Genomic DNA, 15843 nt, shown 5'->3' with positions numbered 1-15843 from the left:
ATACATAGCTAAGAATCTTACTTTTTTATTTTCTTTCTCAAAAAAATTAAAAATACGTTTTAGGGATATGATATTAATGACAGATTTTTAGAAACGCGTACTGTGGCCAAAGAAGTGATAACTGATAGAAATTTTTATTTTATTTATTTATTTCGTCTTCTTTTACATGGCGAAGTTAAGGCTGTGGAGCCTTTTCTTCCACTTGACCATGTTTACAAAAAAAATTGAATATGAAAATAATTAACATATTGAAAAAAAAGGAAGAAAAAAAATATAAAAAATTACAGTGAAATAAAAAAAATACAAAGATAAATTACATATAAGAAAGGTAATCTAACCTATAGATACGGACACACACACTCACACTCACACATACATATTTTTGCCCTTACACACGTACAAGCAAATACATAACACAACACTTAGTTAAGCACAGTCCAATATTTCACATACTTAAAACACAGTCCAAAACGGTATACTTTGACGATAATTCATCTTAACTATTACTCTAATTCATTTTAGTGCCTTACGTCCTTCTATCATTCTCTGCACCCGCCATATTATTAGGGAAATCAAACATTTAATTTTCATTGTATAATACGTGTAACTTTAACAATTTTTTGAACGTCACAATTGAGGAAGAGACATGAATTTCAGGTGGCAACTTGTTCCAAAGGCCTGCTGAGGTAACAGTAAAAGAATTTGCATAAAAGTTGGATTTGTGGAGTGGAATGGACAGCAGAGACCTTTCGCGCGATCTGGTGTTGTGGCTGTGAAAGTCGGAAAGATGTTGAAATCGGTTATAGAGATATTGCGGGTCTTTTATTTGGAGGATTTTGTACAGTAAAATTAACTTATGGAAATTACGTTTATCGCTTAATTTAAGCCACTCGACCTTCGCAAAGTACGATGTCAAATGGTCTGAATATTTTAGATCGAAAACGAAACGAATGCAGGCATTTTGAATTCGCTGCAGTCGTTTAGCTTGCTCGTGATTGACATCCAAGAAAGCTATGTCGCAATAGTCAACAATGGGAAATACAAGAGACTGGACCAGTTTAATTTTTATGCGTTCAGGGAGGAAGTTTTTGAGCCGATAGAGTGAATGCAATGCACCGAAAGCTCTTCTAGATACAGAGTTAACTTGCTCTGCCCAGGTGAGATGTTGGTTGAGTATCACACCCAGATTCTTAACAGTAGTGGAGAAGGGCAGATGAATATCATTTACGTTGAGTCTAGGGAGGCTAGATTTATCTCTTTTGCTCAAAATTCTAGGGGAACCTACAAGAATACACTGGGTTTTAGTCGGGTTTAGATGTAAGCCATGGTGTGCAGACCAAGTACTTATTTGTTTAAGGTCATTGTTCACAATTTCTATTGCATGCAGTATTTCTTGCGGGGGGAAAGAGAAATATAACTGAAAATCGTCGGCATAGATATGGTATTTACAGCCGTTAAGCACCGTCGGGAGGTCGTTTATATACAGAGCAAATAAGAGGGGGCCGAGTACGGTGCCTTGAGGGACACCACATGGAATGTTTTTCCACGACGATTTTCCATATAGGTCAACGACACATTGTCGACGTTCTTGTAGATAGGAGCAGAACCAATTAACCGCGGAGTCGGAAAAATTGAAAATCGATGATAATTTAGCGAGTAGAATTTCATGATCAATTGTCTGAAAAGCTTTTGTAAAGTCTAGAAGTACCAGAATCGTAAGTTGTTTATTGTCCATGGCTAGCCTCATGTCATCGGTTACATTTACAAGAGCCGTGCAAGTGCTGTGGTTACTTCGAAAGCCAGACTGAAGAGGATCTATTAAATTATTTCGCGTTAGAAAGTCCCGGGTTTGATCGCTAACGAGATGCTCTAGGGCTTTAGACAAGGCTGGGAGGATGCAGATTGGTCGGTAATCGTTGACGTTTATTATGTTGTTTGTTTTAGGTATAGGGCGTACCAGGGCGAGTTTCCAAGACGAGGGAAATGCGCCGGTAATTAAAGAAAAATTAAAAATATGAGTGATAGGAGCAAGTACGTGGTAGAGAATTTTTTTAATCATGAGGATAGAAATTTCATCTACTCCTACGGCCGATGACTTTATCTTCTGTAACGATTTTCTGACCTGTTCCGGCGAAAAATAAGAAAAACAAAATTTTAGAGCAGTTGTGGAGCGTGTTTCAATGTTACGAATCGTTTCGTGTTTCACATTATCATCGACGATCGGAAGATCACAAAAGTGATCGTTCAATACTTCCGGTGGAAATTTATTCACGGATTCGTGGTTTCTCCGTTTCCCAACTCCCAGTATTTTCAATTTTTTCCAGAGGACGTCAGGTTTGCTTTCGTATGTTAGTAGTTCAGACGCGAATCGACGCTTTGATTTTCGTACTTCCTCGGTGCAACGGTTCCTCAGAATTCTGTAATTTTCAAAGATGGATGTGTTATAATCACCGACCTTGATCGCCTTCCTATATTTGGTGTACGCTTTGTCACGCATCGCCATAAGCCGGTGCAACTCGTCCGTCAGCCAGGGAGCAGGGGGACGCGAAACACGCTTCTTCCTGACTGGAGCATGTTTATTGTACAATTGGAGGATAAAGGTATTTAACAATAAGACTTGCTCATCCACTGTAGGTAACGTACTGATTAAATGCCATGGTACAAGGGCAGCGTCTTCATTTAGGCGGGCTTCGTTAATGTTTTTGAAGTCTCTATATGAAACTTGTTTTGCTTTGTATTTAGGAATGCGAAGATAATAGGACACGTAAATTAAATCGTGGTAGGAAATTCCAGGCACTGGTATTTGGCCATGGCGCATTACACGATTTTCGTCAGAAACCAAGATGACGTCAAGCCACGAGTCGGAAGTGGCCGTGTGGTGGGTTGGATTTAAATGGCAAATGGAAAGATTTAAAGCAGAGAACGTATCACGGAATTCTATAACCTTTTCTTTTTTGCTACATAGGTCAGTATTCATATCTCCCAGAACGATCGTGTGTGAATATTTTGGTAGAAAGTTTGCAACGTCGTTCTCGAAGTTATCAAGGCGAGTGCAAGGTGGACGATACACTACCGCCAGGAGGAGTTTTTGTTGACAGATACTGATTTCGAGGATTATATATTCCGACGAACCTTCATAGGCATCGGGCGACTTTGAGAGAATTTTGGCAGGGACGTCCTCGCGCAAATAAATTGCCACTCCCCCTCCCCTCTTTCCGATTCTGTCTTTCCTAAATAAACGAAATCCCGGAAGATGCACCAGACTCCTTCAACTCCTTCAACCATGTTTCCGAGACCAGTAAGGCATGTACGTCTTTGTTTATTTGAATTATATTTTCTACTTCTAGGAAATGAGCGAGAATACTTTGCGCGTTGATATGAATTGCGTTAAAGCTGCCAGGTGTAAGATTCAGCTGCGGCCCAGAATATGGATAAACCGTTTCCGTTTGTAGCCCTGCAGTTGAGTAGGAAAGGCCATTGTTGCTGTTTGTTGGAGAGGTACAAATGTTGCAAAGTTGGTTGAAAAAGTTTGACGTCGGCGTTGCCGAATTTACAGTACACAAATCGTCTCTATCAGCCATAATATTGCTTACGATTTTTAGAAGTGCTGACAAATGGATGGAAAGCACTCATTTTAAACGAGATTACATATATAATTAGTTTAAAAAAGATTTGACTTACCATAAAAGTAGCGTTGATGAAAGGCAGGTGCAGTGAACACAGAAATAACACACTTCCATTAGATTTAAATTTAAAGACACTCAAATGGACGGAACGTATGCACAAGGAAGAAAAATTGATACGCAAAGAAAAAATAGTTTCACACGCTTGTACACAATAAAAACACATAACACACAACACACACACAATTGCATTATTTAAACATACACTCATGAATCCTTATTGCAAATTTACTTTTCATCCCGCATTTATTTCATGTTGTAAGCTTTAGTGTGCGTATGTGAGTCAGTACAGGATGTATTTTGAGCAAGCACTTGCCTCACAAAAATTTCTGGATTTTCCAAACATATTCGAGTTATATTCCTCTCCAGTCTATTTACCAGTGCTAAATATTAAGTGTTCTCACTACAATACAAGGTCATATCCAGTTTTTTGTGTCAACTGTCAAGTTTGGAAATTTCGTGACAATCTACAATCTTAGAAACTGTTTCGGGAAGCTGAATTAGCATTACGCCTTATACGTATTTCAGCTTGGACAGGATTTTCTACATGGTGACAATAAGATAAATAAAAATTCAATGCGTATGCATATATTATATTTACAAGAACGCTCGACTACCAATTTGTTTGTTTGTCGAATGGAAGTGCTCAAGAAACGTGCCCACATAATCATCACATGACGAGAAATTTCATCTCTTGCTGTTGAACCAATACCCTGTATGAATAACTTGCAGATGATATTGAGAACATGCACCAAATAAATTTAACAACGCTGTCAGCTGGTCTATAATCTCATTAACCCTACCACCTGCTGTTTTTATAGCGAGAATGTCCTTTTTGAAGTATTCTGGTTGATTTAGCAAAACAATCATAGTTATTTCACTCAACACATTACAGTAGAGAGGAATTTCTATATCTACTGCATTACATTTGAATTTGACGAAACCAAACAAGAATACATAGCTAAGAATCTTACTTTTTTATTTTCTTTCTCAAAAAAATTAAAAATACGTTTTAGGGATATGATATTAATGACAGATTTTTAGAAACGCGTACTGTGGCCAAAGAAGTGATAACTGATGGAAATTTTGATTTGTTCTTCTCATTCACGTCTCTATAAGGGTCCATAAATTTGACGTAGGATTTTTTCTCTCAAGACAGTCTAACTGTGATTCGTCCTGCTTTGTAAGGACGAATGTTTCAACTCCATACGTGTGCACGGGGCTTATATAGAGCGTTATTTCATTAGAGCTTGAGGCGGCATTTCACGAAACAAGAACAAATGATCGTTCAGCATTCTTGTATCATCTACGTACGTAAAGCTGAGCTTGTTAGAATCAATAATAGTTAATTTAAAGGGGTCGTAAAATCAGTATCGTTGGAATATATAAAAACCAGAGTTGCCTTGGTTATATCGTGTAGGCTATGTCAATGTTTATGCGAGAAAAGACTAGCTCAGAATCGAAACGTATGCCGACGACGTCACCTGTTGTGCTGGCCAAAAGTCAATTTTGTTTCAATTTTGTTTCCAATGTTACCAATACAACCGCTTCTCTTGTTTCCCCAGTTAAATAAGTGTGATCGATCCCCACGAGATAATCTGAGCAGGTCTCTCGACAACATCTGTATATCTCTTCTGTGGTAACCAATATGTTTTCGTTTTAACGATAACACCGAAAAGTTGAGGAAAGCAAAATAAAGTGTTTAATGAATTGAATTTGGGTAGGTCAAGGAAGAAAGTTTTCGGTGTTTCGGAATCGCGAAATAACGCGAATTTCGCTATTTTTCAGAATAACACCAAATTTTGTACTTTAACGCGAAAAGCGCCGCGAAATATGCACTATGAACTGGGCATAACACTTCCTTTGTTCAAAAAGGACTACCTGAAGAGGTACGAGTTCTGCCATTTCTAAGCTAGCTAGTGAAAGTTCGATTCAAAATAGATTGCTACGCTTCATTTATTGCAGTTTGGCGCAGAAATGACTGACAGTGTTTAACGTTGTCCTGAAATACAATTCGCTGCGGGGATCTCCCCCAGAAGCGAAGATTCAGAGGAAAGGAAAATTTTCAGGGAGAAACACCTGTTGTGTTGCACGGGCGGTGGATAGAGGTGTAGGTGTATGCATGCACACAAAAGGTTATATTGAGGTGCAAGAAGGATTTTTTGGCATTGTTACGGAAATTTCAGCAATCAGAATCCCTGACGCTGCATGGTTTGTGCATCGTCTTGCATTTCCTTTTCCTCCCGTGATGTATTTCGCAGGAGCCAAAACCAGCAGAAATTCAGTAATATGCATCTGAAAGACTTTATGCTTCAGATAAAACTACAATATTTTGTAGTTTGTATTTCTTGATTAAGCGCAATGGAAGCGAGAGGCACTTCGAGAAGACAAGTTTGTTTATTTGAATTGTTGTTTTACGTTCACTTTATGCACATAAAGACTAATCGGGACTGGACCTACATTTTAAAGTGGGATTCGACCCATCGTGGTGCCTCCACCCGATATCGAACCTGGGACCGCTTGATTTCAAGGCGGTGACGTTACCACTACGCCGTCCGGGAAACACGAGAAGAAAACTCTCTGTCGTCGAAGGCTTCGAGAAGCCTAAAAGAAGGAAAGAAGACAATGAGTACATTGCACTTCGAACGAATTACCTTTGTTAAAGGAACCATTTCATTGCAGTAAATGGTAAAAAGTGGTATCTTCCTATTTATAAGTTCGTTTTGTAGTACAGGTAGTGTTGTGAGTGAATACTGTGAACATTTATTACACACCATCTGTGCATGGAAAATCACCAATGTTATTGTAAACTGAAAAGTGAATTCAAGAAAATAATTTTTGAAAATTTTATTCCGTGAGAGTGAAAAGTTGGAAATATGATTGTGTTACAAATATTTGGGTGATAGCCTTCAATCAATATTTCATATTTTGTGTCCGATGATATGAAATATTTTTCCAAATGCACGAAATTTGGTCATTTCTCACAAAGACAAGCCTTCAATATGTTTATTTTTGTCTTTAAAACCAAAATTTGTATAAATTTTCCATAACTAAAGCAATTTGTAAATATTATGCATAGAAGAAACAGTGAAAACGCATGTAAAAATAACCAATTTTTAATTAATAACACCGAATTTTGCTGTAAACCGCGAAAAATAACACCGAATTGCAGTAAAAAATAACACCGAAATTTAGGGGAAAATAAAACGAAAACTTCACGTCCCTACGAATATGAGACATAAAGCATGTCATATTGAAGTCATCCTATCACTTAGTTAAGTCTGCTTTCTTACTACAAGTACAAGGTAAGTTTTATTTGGCTGCTGATTTATGTACACATCTTGTAAGCAAATCCGGGAACTTTTCTAACGTTGGAAGCGACCCCGGTGCTTGTGTACCTGGGGGAAACCCTGGGGGGTAAAGAAGGTCAGGGGCGTGATGCTGATCACATCACCCTCACTCACGACCGGATCAAGAAAGTGTGGGGAGTTACCCCCTATACGCCTTCATGGCGTGGTGCTAAGCAAAGGGGAGCCCTTTACCTTTTTTTTCTTCTAAGCAATGCCAATCTTAAATTCATATATTTTTAATGCTTTTACAGTAGGTCACAAATATGCCTTCTAGGTCACCCCTGATTTTTTGACCTCTGAGAAAATCGCACCAAAACCTCAAAAACTCACTTTCTCTCCACGTTCCGCGCCTCATTTATTGCGCTGACGATGTTTCATAGTGCAGAAAAGCCGGTACGAGAGAATACACTTTCTCATCCTTGAAGTACGAATGCGCCTTATCGTAATTTTCCAAGTCCGGGGGACCATGTTTATATATCGTGACCTTTGTAAACCTCTCGGGAACGATGTGCCACACACGCACACACACGCGCGCGCCTCTCATTATTTCTGTATTGTGATGCAAGCAAACAAACAAAATAATAATAATTGGTTTTTTTAGGATTCCTGGCCCCTATAACCCTGCCAGGGTGCGTGATGTCCAACCAAAAAAAAAAAAAGGTTCTAACGGCTGCGGTTAGATAACCATACCTCTATAGAGTTTCACGTGTTTTTTTTTCTCAAAGGTCCTCTGGGACACCTCTGTTTGTAAAAAATTCGAAATATTTGCAATTTAACGCAGGACTTGGAAAATTTTCGGAAAATTTTTGGTTCCATGACGACCTATGTTTATTTTGGTATGGGAGGACAGAGGACACCGAGACTCGACCAACAGGGGGTATCTAACGATACCGGATGGGGGTGTTTTTCGATATATTTTTTGGATAACTCTTACCATTTTCGAGATATTTGCAATTTAAGATTTTTTTTAACGCTATATAAAATAACATACCTGAAAATTGTATCGCTATATACTAGACTTTTTGATTTCTGTGATTTTGGAGAAAGCAATGGCATCCACCACCAGTTTTAATCGTAAAAATGATAAAACTGAATGTGTTACTTGTGGGAAGCTAATCTCAAGGAACAATTTATCGGTACACAGTGCAAGATGTAACGAAACAGCTTCGAGTTTAAATCGTTCGTTACCTTCTAAGCTTTGTGCTCGATGCGGAAAGATGATCAGCATTGCAAATTTAAGTAAACACCTGAAAATTTGCAAACCATCGACCGAACAAGGAACATTGAAAAGAAAAATCGATGATCCAGGAACCGAAGCTTCCACTTCCAAACAAGTTTAATTATCCGATGAACGCAAACCAATTAGATCTGCATTTAACCGTCATATTCAGGATTTCTCTTTTACTTCGGAACCAGGCTGCGACATTCTTAGTTTCTTGCGTGAAACGAAAACATCCGTGATAAATATTCTAAAAAATAAATTGCAAAATAATTCCATAAAAGTATACGTTGATCTATTTTCCGAATACGAAAAAGTCGATGGTACAACAAGAGTTTTTTATCATCGAACAAAAAACCAGGCTCTTCATTTGGCGGACGTCGATAATTTGGACGAATTTTATTCTGATCTTTCAAATGAACTGGTTAAGAAACATGACGATTTCGAGGCTAAAGGGTCGGGATGGTCTCTGTGTGGAAGTCCTCACACGTTAATCGTTTACGTAAACTAATTCTCGCCTCTTCGTGCATCCAGCTACGTTCCTCTTCCAGTGGATATTAAAAATAAAAAAGCCGTGCTGAACATTCAAAATATAGATGATAAATGTTTTCTTTGGTGTGTGTTGGCGGAACTTCACCCGATTCATTGGTCAAATAATCCTGAACAAGTTTATCATTACAAGCAGCATGAACCTGAACTGGAAAATGCAATGGCTGGCATCGAATACCCGGTGACCATTTCTGATATATCAAAATTCGAAACACGAGCACGAAATGCAGATGGAAAACGCTTAATCATCAACGTGTATTCCTATACGGTGTATAAACATGTCGTGCATCCCGTCAGGATAAGCGATATCGACGATGATGATGCTCGTGTGATTAATCATCTTCTAATTTCAAACGACAGTGTTCACCATTACTGTCTCATTCGTTCACTATCACGCTTAGTCAGAAGTCAATCAACCAAGCATGCAAACCACATCGAAGTTTGCCCGAGATGCCTAACCACGTTCAACGATATAAAACAAGTCGATTATCGAAAATACACCGGACGTCAAATTGCTATCGAGAAACTTCTTCAACATAAAATATATTGCGGCAACAACAGACCGGTTCGAATGTTGATGCCCGAAAAGAACGATGTGGAAGAATTCAAAATGCACAAGGCATTGTTGGAACATCCGGCCATCATCGTTGCTGATTTCGAGGCGTTCCTCAAACCACTCTCATACTGCGATCCGGATCCCGAAGTTTCTTCTACCACACCTTACCAGCTTCACGAACCAAACAGTTTCGGTTACGTTGTCGTGCGACAGGATAAAATAGATGAACCGTACGTATACCGAGGACCCGATGCAATCGAACGCTTCTTCGAAAAGATGATCGAGGAGGTTGGGAAAATTGGAAGCATGCTGCAAACATCGAAACCGATGCTTCCGTTATCTGCAATCGAACTTCAAAATTACTATGACACTGTCAAGTGTCCTGTGTGTGATAACCACTTCACAGACGACAATCGTAAAATGTTTCACCATTCGCATACGGACGGTCGCTTCATAAGCGGAATCTGTAATGCATGCAACCTCAAAATCCAAAAACCAAAATTCGTCCCCATATTCTTTCACAATGGTTCTAATTACGATTTTCATCCCTTAATTAGGAAACTTGGATACGACACTCAAAAAATAGATATTCTTGCTCAAAACGAAGAACGATACATCTCTATAAGTAAGAAAGTTATGATTCCTGAGAATAAAAATACCATCGAGATGAGGTTTCTGGATTCATACAGATTTCTCTCTGCCAGCCTGGACGCTCTTGCCAGCAAACAATTCAAAATTACAAAAGCTAGTTTTCCCAACGTAGACATAGAACTCGTTAGACGTAAAGGGATTTATCCTTACGAATATGTTAGTGATGATTCTAAATTTAATGACGACGCTCTCCCACTTCCAAGAGAATTTTACAGCAGACTCAGAGAGAAAGGAATTACGGACGAAGAATACCAACACGCGCAACTCATGTGGGAGAAATTAGAATGTAGGACACTCGGAGACTACCACGATGCCTACTTAAAATTAGACGTAACGATACTCGCGGATGTTTTTCAAGCGTTCAGGAAAACGGCAACGAATATTTATAAATTAGATCCAGCGTATTTCTACAGCCTACCGGGATTAGCGTGGTCGGCAATGTTATTCCAGACAAAGGTCAAGCTGGAACTGATATCGGACGTGGACATGTTACTTTTCATCGAGAGGGGGATTCGAGGCGGGATGGTACAATGTGTACAGAGATATGCAAAAGCCAACAACGTGCACATGAAAGAAGATTATGATTCAAATCGAGCATCGAATTACATCTTCTACGCCGACGTTAATAATCTCTACGGACATGCCATGGTACAGAAACTTCCTTACGGGGGATTCGAATGGGCATCAATAGATATAGAAAATTTCGATGATAGTGAGTATGGCTTCTTCGCAGAGGTGGATATCGAATTCCCAGACCATTTACACGATCTGTTCAGCGATTTACCACCGGCATCCGAGTTCAAATCTTCGCCTCATTCTAATCAATGCAAGCTTTTATTGACTCTAGAGGGGAAAAAGAGATACGTTGTTCATTACTCGAATCTCCGATTCTTGATCGGGAAGGGTGCTAAGGTAGCGAATATTAGAAGAGTCCTCAGGTTTGAACATTCCGAGTGGCTCAAACCGTACATTGAAACAAACACGCAACATAGGACAGTTGCCACTTCCGATTTAGACAAAGATTTTTTTAAATTGATGAATAACGCGGTGTATGGCAAGACGATGGAAAACGTGCGGAATCATGTAGACGTGAAATTGGTTTCAGATAAAAATAAATGCATGAAGTGGGTGGCAGATCCTAGATTCAAGTCGAGAAAAATTTACAATGAGAATTTGGCACTTTTCAATCTAGATATAAAATTGATGAAATTCAGAAAACCAATTTACGTTGGCGCAACGGTTCTCGACTTGTCGAAACTTTACATGTTCGAATTTCATTATGACGTGATGAAACCCTTCTTCAATGATAAGATATCACTTTTGTACACGGACACCGACAGCTTCATTTACAGCATACAAACACCTAACCTCTATGAAGACATAAAAAATCCTTCCATGCTTGAGTATTTCGATACTTCTGCATATCCTCAACCCAACAGATTTGGGATTCCTTCCCTCAACAAAAAAGTCCTAGGTAAACTGAAAGATGAATGTAACGGTGATATTATTGTCGAGTTCGCGGGTTTGCGTTCGAAAATGTATGCCATGAGAACAGAAAGTAGCGTCACGAAGAAAGCAAAAGGTGTGTGCAAGAATACGGTGGAGAACAAACTCACCTTCCACGATTACATCGATTGCCTTTACTCACAATCGACGATACTAAGTATAGAACATAGAATCCAAAGTGTAGACCATGTGATTACAACAAACAAAGTTAGGAAAGTAGCATTAGATCCGCATGACGATAAAATATGTATTTTGTCTTGTGGAATCCACACGTTGCCTTGGGGACACTATCGTTTAGAAATTAGTAAAAATTGTAGGCAATGCAAATGAAAAAAAATAAACTTAAATAACTATAACTTAAATAAGAAAAAAACTTTAACTGTCTCAAATTATCACATACACAATAAATAACTAACAAGGACAAGGAATCTCTTTGGTTTCCGAAAGCAAACAATGGAGACTGTACACCGCACGGCAGATCATGAATTTCTACCTTCCATGTTATCTAAACTCAACGGCCTGTTGATCAATCAATTTTCGTAACGTTGCTCTTCTTGCTGGAACAGTGACGATTTCGGATTCGCGACGATCGACATGACGAGGAAACCCAACGATGGAAAATACAGAAACAAAATCAACGACTTTCTAAACGTTGCAACGTTGTGAGAAAACAAAAATAATTTTGATTATCACACACACACCACAGAAGATCACACATGAGTTTAAAAAAAAAACATCGTGGCAGATTACGCTGAGAGCAGGTCGTAGTAGATTACACTGAGGGACCTTACAGTAAGAGGAGACAGACTTATAGGAAAATGTCGTAAGTCATTTCAAGAGTAGGTCAAAGGGCGAGGTTAGCATAAGAGCAAATTTTCTCTTCGATAAATTGTCCTTTGCGAAACGTGCAATTACTTCAATGGGTACTGGCAGCCTCGTGTCTGTGGGAACGTTTTTTTCTCGAGAGTAGAAGTGCCCAAGTGGATTCCCCGCTTGCTCAGCATCCCAAAAGCTACAAGATGCTGCAGTGGCTGTTCGGCACGCCGACGTTGATTTGGAACAATCACATGCAGATGATCGAGATCGCGTCCAAAAAAATGCAGAGGGAGAGAAACGCTCGTGTATTTGAGTCACAATACAGAAATAATGAGAGGCGCGCGCGTGTGTGTGGCAGAGATCACATCGTTCCGAGCATTGTTTACAAAGGTCACGATATATAAACATTGCCGGACTTGGAAAATTACGATAAGGTGCATTCGTACTTTGAAGTACGAGAAGTACGAGAAAGTGAATTCTCTCGTACCGGCTTTTCTGCGCTGTGAAACATCGTCAGCGCAATAAATGAGGCGCGGAATGTGGAGAGAAAGTGAGTTTTCGAGGTTTCGGTGCGATTTTCTTAGAGGTCAAAAAATCAGGGGTGACCTAGAAGGCATATTTGTGACCTACTTTTTACGTCATATATTTTATATTTATAATATTGATTTTAATTAAATCGTAACATTATCGAAGGATGAATATTCATATTTGTCTGTAGGTGGTGGCAGGTGTTCGAACGTTATCTGACCCCTACGAAAATAAGCAATTTCGTCTAGTTCGTGAAGCTTATGTTCATGCAGATTACTGCACGTAAGTATTCTTAAATTTGAAGATAATAAAGTTACTATGAATATGATTTTTTATTGATAAAATTAAAAACTACGGTTAAATTAATGAATTTATAGTCTTCTGTTCACTTAGCATAATGCATGGAATAAAACCAAATTCGTTGACAAATCTTTGAAGTTGGGACTGTTTATTCCAAGATTAAGGACCTTACTTTTCAACTCAAACTACTTTGTAATATTATCAACAATAAAACACTTAATGACATATATCTAGAAGATCCAGAACGTGTACCCAATGTATTTCTTTGAGACAATGTAGACACGATTGAGAATATTTTCATTCATACATTAAAATTTATGCATCTATTAAAAATTGGTAAAAATAAGATCGGAATAGCGTCAGCTGTCCATTCACATGCCCAACTAAATTCTAAAATCATGTCATAAAGTCGTTCAAGGTTACAATTTTCCTGGCCTTGTTAGATTATTACACTAGTGGTTCATTGATAGATTGGTTTGTTGTAAATGCAGTTGGCCTTCACTTTGAAAAACTCTTATAACACTTGTTAGTACTCGTTATACAATATATATAAATGTCTTCATACTAAATATAGCTATGTATGTCAAAATAAGCGGGACGTTACGGGACGAAAATGCCGGCATCTGCTCCTTGCCTCGCCGTTTTACAGTCACGCGCTATCTCGGCCCCTAGTTAAACTGAACGCACTGTAGCAGTACCTAGGTCATATTTTGAATAATCTTTTCGCGAGGCTCTGACTTTTGGTTAATTTTCTGGTAACATTCTAAACTTTTCAGTAATTTTTAGGTGAGAAAATACTCATTTTTCGTATCATATCTTTGTAATCTTTTGGCGAGAACCTAATCTTTTTTCGGCACTTGTCATCAGGGAACCTTCTGCATTAAGCACCATAAAGGTCAGCTTACACAGTAAATGTGAAAAGCACCTGCATATCAATGAAATTCAGAAATGCGAAACGCAACATAACGGCTTCTTATCCGTCCTTTCTTCGCACAATATCGTTGACAGATCATTCTTGGAATTCTTTTCCACTATAGATTTTCAATAGTATCAGCAATGTTAACGGTGGGTTAAAGGACATACAATTGATTGAAAATACAATAAAAATTATTTGTATTACAGATTTATTTGATGTGAACTTGAGACTGTGCGCATAAGCGAATACACCACTCACATGTTATATCTTACAGATTCGCATGTGGAAATGATATAGCCTTGCTTCTGCTTGATGCTCCAGTACAACCTTCCCCAGTTGTGAGTCCAATTCAACTTTCATACAAGGGGCCTGTTGTTGGTGAGTATAATACAGGATTATATAGAAGTGATAGAAGTAATATTTGTACCAAATTAACATTTCGTTCCCAAAACTAAAAACATGTTTCGCAATACTGAGTGTTTTTTGTAACTTGTGACTTTCATGGAGGCACACTCACGAGACAGGAAATGTTCATGTACAAACATGTAGGCACTACATTATGCTCAGGCCGAAACTTGGACATGGAAATTTTTTAGTGAAACACAAAATTCAACTGTCACAGAGGAATCTATTACAGCAGACAACTGTAAATCCTATATACGTGAAGTTGGTTTTTCAATAGATTGATACATTTTAATTGTTGAATTACACACAATAAAGCACTTTCAATTTTATTTCTTTTGAAACACACGTTTTAGCTTCAGTACCATTTGCAAAACTTACTTAGAGGCTATTTTCTTAAAAACACATGTATGCTAATATAACGATAATAGCTGTAGCTTAAGAATGCGCTTACTGCTTTCGTTCAAGCTAAATACGATTTTCAGATTTTTACAAAACCTGATTTGCTGTATAAAGCAGAAAAGAAAATAACCTTTTACAAACTTTTATTTCTGAAGTTCTAATTAACATTAAACAATTATGAAGGAGGTCCTTGGTAAGTCTCTTTCACCTGATTTTTACTGAAAGGTTCAGATACAGGAATTTACGGAGAGTGCCCCGATTGTATCGGTGAAGATTCAAAAATGTAACCATACTTAAAAACTAACACAAGATAGTTGTATAGTTCAGCGCTGTACTTTTAACTTTGTAATGATCGACGCTAAAAAGGCCATATATTTGAGAGCTCTCAACACTTAAAGAAGACTCACTATCAAAATCACTGAGCACTTCTATTCTTCAACTTCTGGTTGGCGCTTCCTCTTCATTCCTCCTGCCTGTATCCTTAAAAAGTTGCGGTAGAAGCCACCTCTCACCGATTCATCACACTACAAGTCTTTTAGTCTTTCAAACTACGAGTTCACCATTCGTGTTCTCTTTTGGGCTCGAACTATCCATGCACTTTTGTGTACCGCGGTGACGAAATCTAAAAATATCACCAGCTCGAACGGCTGCAAACTTTTCGCGTTTTTCCAGCAACGCGCGCGCGGACATAATCCACAAAAACCAGACGCTGTAACTCTCTTTCGCCGACTGTTGCAACAAATCTTCGCCCGAAATTCATGAGCGCTTATTTTCCATTGTCTTTGGGACTCAGTCTATTATTTAAGAGGGGAGTGAAGTCTTTTTTATAGAAGCCAACTCTCGCCGATAAGTCTTACAACAATCGGTTATACTAAGAAGGAGAATATTTAAGTATTTTTTTAGTGTTGTGTGGTGCAGAAAAGTAGGCCTTACGAAGAAGTGAGGAAGAGCGACTAGAAGCTTTA

General features: G+C 38.5%; 1 protein-coding gene across 1 annotated transcript in view; it reads left to right on the top strand.

Moving 5' to 3' along the window:
- The window catches only part of LOC145998627 (thrombin-like enzyme AhV_TL-I), a 57725-nt gene that overhangs the window by 16483 nt on the left and 25399 nt on the right, over window positions 1-15843 (top strand). The window contains exons 8-9 of the mRNA XM_083135085.1: window positions 13049-13140; window positions 14349-14452. Coding sequence (XP_082991211.1) covers window positions 13049-13140; window positions 14349-14452 — 196 coding nt within the window. The remainder of the gene's footprint in view (window positions 1-13048; window positions 13141-14348; window positions 14453-15843) is intronic.

Source organism: Lepisma saccharinum, chromosome 14 (genome assembly GCF_977018435.1).
Source record: "Lepisma saccharinum chromosome 14, izLepSacc3.1, whole genome shotgun sequence".
Lineage (NCBI taxonomy): Eukaryota > Metazoa > Arthropoda > Insecta > Zygentoma > Lepismatidae > Lepisma > Lepisma saccharinum.
This window is presented reverse-complemented; position numbering and strand designations above follow the sequence as displayed.